Raw genomic sequence first — 6,000 nt, forward strand, 5'->3', positions numbered from 1 at the left:
GCAAATTTTGCTTTGGTGAAGTGAAAGCTCTCCTTCATTCTCTGTATTTTAAATCAGAGAGCCCAATTATTTCCCACCCCAAGATAAGTGCTGTGCAAAAAGGCAGCCAAGATGAACAACACCAACACCTGATACTTGAGGTAGTCCTTAAATGTGGATGCACTTCGCCTGCATATCCTCCTTGTGGGGGTTTGCACAGCTGGCTGCAGCCTCTGCCTGTGTCAATGGTGGGCTCTGTCACCTTGGAAAAGGTTGCAAATCTAAACATGTCCCCAGTAGCAGACATTGGCCCTTTTAAAGAGGACAGGTGGACAGAAGTTGTTGAAGTATGAATTGGCTGCCATTTCTCAGCTGAGCAAGGACCCCTTGCTCTTTGCAGTGTTTAGTGTGGAGGAGAAGGAGGAAGAGGCGGTAGCTCTGGTGTTTATTGATCAAAGGTTGGACTCAGTGATCTTGGAAGTCTTTTCCAAGCTAAATGTTTCCACCTTGTGCTCGCAGGGGAGTTTGGAGAGGTGTATAAAGGGCGCCTGAAGTTGCCAGGCAAGCGGGAGATCTACGTGGCCATCAAGACTCTCAAGGCCGGATACTCGGAGAAGCAGCGCCGGGATTTCCTGAGCGAGGCCAGCATCATGGGGCAGTTCGACCACCCCAACATCATTCGCCTCGAAGGGGTGGTCACCAAGAGCCGGCCAGTCATGATCATCACAGAGTTCATGGAGAACGGGGCCTTGGACTCGTTCCTGCGGGTAGGGCCAGGCGGGGCCACATGGGCTGTGGGATTTGGGAATGAGATGTTGGTGTCCCGTTTGTAAATCCCAGCCTGTTTGCTTAATTTGGGAGCTGGCTGGAGTGTGCCATACGTCTCCAAAATGTGTGTTTTGGGGTGCTTGCCTCTGCTGTAATCCAGCGGAGCAGCTGAAGTCCTCTGGGGAGGTGCAGCCTCCTCCTGAGATCAGGGTGAGTGGCCCTGGTCCCACTGTGGGATCTGCATGCTCACCCTGCTCTTTCTGCTCGCAGCAAAACGATGGGCAGTTCACAGTGATCCAGCTGGTGGGAATGCTCAGAGGGATTGCTGCTGGGATGAAGTACCTGGCAGAGATGAATTATGTGCATCGAGATCTGGCTGCCAGGAACATCCTGGTCAACAGCAACCTGGTGTGCAAAGTGTCCGACTTCGGCCTCTCGCGCTACCTGCAGGATGATACGTCTGACCCCACCTACACCAGCTCCTTGGTAGGTACCTCCCACAGGATGTTCTCCTGCCCAGAATTCCCTGCCCTGCACCTGCTGAACCTGAGAGAAGGGTGCTGGATGTGCAGTCTGGTATGGGTGGGAGTACCTTGTGAGTGTTCCTACCGCATAGGCTCATGGCCCAGAGGTCCTGGCTGTGGTTTCCACAAATGATCCCTTTTCCCCTACTTTCTCTTCCTCCTTTTTTAGAAGTTTTCCACCTCCCTTCTCCCTAAGCACCTTTCTGCCTTCTGCAGTTTCCAGATAAGCTTTTTCTCTCTCCTTTGTGGAGGAAGGATGCACAGAGGAGTCCCTGGAGAGGCAGGAAGAGGAGACAGGGGGATCACAGCAACTCCTGGCAGCACAGTGATGGTGTTTTAACTCCCCTTCCCCCAGTGCTCCAGGTCTCGTCTGCTTTTCCCTGCTGGAAACTTGTTCCAAGCATAAATTAAAGAGACAAGCCTAACGGGAGCTCTGCCATTCCCCAGCCATCCTTCTCCTCCTTAATTAACTCATTTGTAGGTAATGGCAGCTCTCTTCTCCCCCTGCTTCTGGCTACCCCAGGGGACCCCCAGCTCCCCAGCACAGCCATTGTCCTGCTTGTGAGCCCCTGAGTGGTGTTAAGGATGATCAGAGGGGAAAGGGATGAGGAACTCACTGGCCTCATCTAATGGATCAATCAGAAGAGTGTTTGGTGGGTGCCGGCACAAGGCTGCACCAGCCCCTGCCAAAGCAGTTCCTTGGGCTGCTGAGCTGTGCCCAAGTGCCAGGACTGGCTCCAGCTGCCAAAATGGGAAAGCCAGGGACATGCTTTTAAGGCTGGGCCAATGTTTTGGCCCAGTTGCAGCCCCTCACTGTCTCTCCCCTGCTCAATGGGATGTTCCTGTTCCCCCCAGACCTGCCCCACTCCCTGCCCAGACCCTTCCTGCAGGCAGCAGTCTTTGTGCAGACACCCAGCTTTTATTTTTCCTTCAAAGACCCCAGCAGTAGCTGCTGAGATGAGGCATGAATTAGTCTTTTCCCCACCTTCAGAGATAAAAAGAGATTATCTCATCTGTGTTTTTATTTAATTTAGGCCATAATAGATCTCCCTGGCAGCTGGGAAGTGATGCTGTGCCTGCGATTGCATCACTCTGCCTCCCACAGCAGGCTTTTCGCTCTGGGGAAAAGGCAGGAAAAACAACCTAGCAGTTAATTTCTCCATTTGTAGTTATTCAAATCAAATTTTTTGCCATTCATCCTTCAAGAGCGGCTGACGCGTCCTCGGAAAGGCTACGGAAAATGGTTGTGCTAAATGATTTACAATGCAGTCCTGCCCCCAGAAAATTCCTGTGCATGTCTGTGGTTTTACTTATCCTTTGGCTTTTTTGGTGGTTATTTTATGGAGCTTTTCCAGGGAGCAGTCCCTCTGTGCATGCTGCCCCTCCTCACATCCCTGCGCCCTTGGCATGGCCTTCAGCCCTGAGAGCTGCCCTCGCTTGGCAGGGTGGCTTGAAATGTTGAGCCTGATTTTGAACCTTTAGGAGAAAAGGATCCTACACCAGTGCTTTTTGCCTTCCACTCCAAAAGTAGGGCTGGAAATAACCTTCGGGCAACTGTGGGAGCCCTGATGAATCTGTAGAGGATGCTTTTAGTTCAACCTTGTTTCCACTGAAGGCCAAGGGATGGGGGGATGCCTGTGGCTCCTTACCTGTGACAAGCACTAGCCCAGTCGTGCTTAGCCTTGTCACCTGGTGACTCTCTGGGAAGGGACCTGGGGACAGGCTGCTGATGTGCTGGGTCTTGCAGGGCAGCTGGAGTGGGGTGGTGTCAGTCAGTGGGGTAAATCCTTGCATAAACCCATTTGTTTTGTTGAGCTAAGCCATTTTAGGCAGGTACAAGATACATTCATGCGGTTGTTTTTGGCTCCTGCCTCCTCGTCCCATCGGGTGCCTCCTGCCCACTCCTTGGTGGGCACTCCATGGTTTGGGGTATGTGGGATGGCCCCAGCTCCTCTCCTCTGCCCAGAGAGAGGTTTCTCAGCTGAAGGCCCTTTTTCTGCAGGGTGGGAAGATCCCTGTCAGGTGGACGGCACCAGAGGCCATCGCCTACCGTAAGTTCACCTCGGCCAGCGACGTCTGGAGCTACGGCATCGTCATGTGGGAGGTGATGTCGTTCGGGGAGAGGCCCTACTGGGACATGTCCAACCAAGATGTAAGCACTGGGGGTCATCCACACTGCTCTGGGGGCCAGGGGGTGCTCATTCCCAAAAGAAATCTCTGCCTGAGGGGCTCTCTGCTCCTTCCTGGAGCCTCAGGAGCATTCGGTTTGGAGATGAAACAGGCTGGTGAGCGAGAGGATGCAAGGAGGGAAATTGGGAAGAAAAGCCAGTGGGCTGGTAATTGGACTTGAGCAAGCTGCAGAGCCTTTGAAAATGTTCAGAGGGTTTACGAGCGGGGAAGGAGCTTTGGAAGTGTGACTGCTGTACTCCGGCGAGATCCGCCGAGATAATGAGTGGCAGCTCTCCGCTGGGAGGAACTGCAGCCGCGGAGCATCAGAGCGGAGATTAACCTCGGAGAGCACCCGGCTCCTCCCGCTCCCTTGGCTGCTGATCAGCCGGGCTGGCCGTGCCTTCGCGGCTGCCTGCAGCCCCTCTGCCTGCACAAGCAGCTCGGGGAGTCCCCCGAGTCCCTCACCCACTCTGCCCGTCTCTCATCCGTCCTCATCCATGCTCAGGTCATCAATGCCATCGAGCAGGACTACCGGCTCCCGCCGCCCATGGACTGCCCGGCCGCCCTGCACCAGCTGATGCTGGACTGCTGGCAGAAGGACCGCAACACCCGCCCGCGCTTCACCGAGATCGTCAACACCCTCGACAAAATGATCCGCAACCCGGCAAGCCTCAAAACTGTGGCGACCATCACCGCTGTGTGAGTGCTGGGTGTGGGGATGCTCCCTGTCACCGTCCCAGCTGTGGGGAAAGGCTCCCGGCGCGGCTCCAGAATTCAGAAATCCTTAGGCGGGGGCAGCGGGTTCTGTCTTGGCTCTGCCTGACAGTCAGACAAAGAACATGCGGTTTTCAGCCAAGCAACAGCAGTAATTCTTTGCTATTGATTCTTTATGGCGTGTGACCATTTGGGTGCAGTGGCTGCCCTGCTGACGCCTCATCCCTGTGGCTCCCGCAGCTGGGATACAATGTGTGAGCCTGCAAAGCACTGCTTGGCTCAGCAGTATTCCCATGGGACAGGCCTTCCTCGTGGCCTTCCACGGGTGTGTGCTGGGGGGAGCGCAAGGGTGCCGGGGTGGACTGGGGAGTGTGTCCCTGTGCTGGCCAGGCTCAGGCAGGGCAGCCCCTCGGTGCCAGCCAGGCTTGTCCCCAGCGGTGTGTCCTGTTTCAGGCCTTCTCAGCCGCTCCTCGACCGCTCCATCCCCGACTTCACTGCCTTTACCTCAGTAGACGACTGGCTGAGTGCTGTGAAGATGAGCCAGTACCGGGACAGCTTCCTGACCGCTGGCTTCACCTCCCTGCAACTGGTGGCCCAGATGACGTCCGAGTGAGTTGGCCATGCCAGGGCTACCCGAAAACAGGGTGCTGCCCAGCTGGGGAGATGGGGAGGTCAGTTCAGGGCAAAGGACAGGTGTGAGCATCCCCCACATTGGTCACCCAAAGTCTGGAGGTGCCCACATTCACTATTTGGGGGTCAATGCGTGGGTGTTTCCCTGCTCTCGGTGGTGCTTATGGGGCCATACTTGCGCTCTGTGGATGTTCCAGCTGAGCTTATCTCCCTCACTTCCCTCAGTAACAGCAAAAGAGGTTCACCACCCTCAGCTGCCCATTGACCTTCCTCTGTCTGTCTGTCTTCCAGAGACCTCCTGAGAATAGGGGTGACTTTGGCTGGGCACCAGAAGAAGATCCTGAACAGTGTCCAGTCCATGCGAGTACAGATGAGCCAGTCTCCAACCTCGATGGCATGACGTCCCTTGTTCCATGGGGAGGGGCCGGGGAGGGCACGCAGCGGAGGGCAGAGGTGGGAGGGGAGGAACTGACACAGGGCAGCACTGGGAGAGGAGCCACTGCTGCCTGGGGACTGCCGCTGCAGCCAAAGGATGTTCCTGGGACTCACCTCTGACTGGTGACTTCCGTTCCTCATCAACAGAAGCACACTTACCAATGTCATGGGGGACAGCATTTAAATACGTATAAATATGTACAAATCATATATTTAAAAAGCAAAACGAAACAAAAAAAAATCATAAAAAAACAATGAAGACAAACCAATGTGTGTTGGGGAAGCAAACCCAAATCCTAGAGACCAGACTCCAATCCTGCCACCAGTGAGCAGTGGTTGAAACTGAGAACGAGGAAGGGGCTGTTGGGGAAGGGAGAGGCACAAGATGGAGCATCCTGTCTGGAGAAACCACCTTCCTTTTTCTTCTTTTGCCCTTCTTCCCTGCCGTGGCCCTCCCGGCTCACCCCACTCCCCTCTCTGCTCATGGACTGGGTGGAAGTGTCCTCAGATGTCTCTGCAGCTCCTTGGCATCCCACCCGGGTGTCGCTCCGGCAACTACCAAAGGACTTCACTGACCACTGCATGGGGGATCCGACTCAATCCAGTTAATGTCTTCATATTGAAGAAGAGATGTACCTTCAATAGAAAACCTTGGGTTTTGGTTTTTGTTTTTGTTTTTTTTTTCTCTTTTGCTTGCATTTTTTTTGCAAAAAGGAAAAAAAAAAAAGGATTAAAAAAACACAAACTCTCCATCCTGGAAAATGGAAAGAGGTGTTCCCGT

General features: G+C 54.3%; 1 protein-coding gene across 3 annotated transcripts in view; it reads left to right on the top strand.

Moving 5' to 3' along the window:
• Positions 1-5,765, top strand: part of EPHB1 (EPH receptor B1) — a 43,340-nt gene extending 37,575 nt beyond the window's left edge. For all 3 annotated transcript variants that reach the window (XM_062499289.1, XM_062499287.1, XM_062499288.1), the window contains 6 exons: positions 499-746; positions 1,018-1,233; positions 3,274-3,423; positions 3,946-4,139; positions 4,608-4,763; positions 5,076-5,765. In XM_062499289.1, the coding sequence (XP_062355273.1) occupies positions 499-746; positions 1,018-1,233; positions 3,274-3,423; positions 3,946-4,139; positions 4,608-4,763; positions 5,076-5,184 (1,073 nt within the window). In that variant the 3' untranslated portion in view covers positions 5,185-5,765. The remainder of the gene's footprint in view (positions 1-498; positions 747-1,017; positions 1,234-3,273; positions 3,424-3,945; positions 4,140-4,607; positions 4,764-5,075) is intronic.
• The last annotated feature ends 235 nt before the right edge of the window (positions 5,766-6,000 follow it).

The sequence above is a fragment of the Cinclus cinclus genome, chromosome 10, assembly GCF_963662255.1.
Source record: "Cinclus cinclus chromosome 10, bCinCin1.1, whole genome shotgun sequence".
NCBI classification, from domain to species: Eukaryota; Metazoa; Chordata; class Aves; order Passeriformes; family Cinclidae; genus Cinclus; species Cinclus cinclus.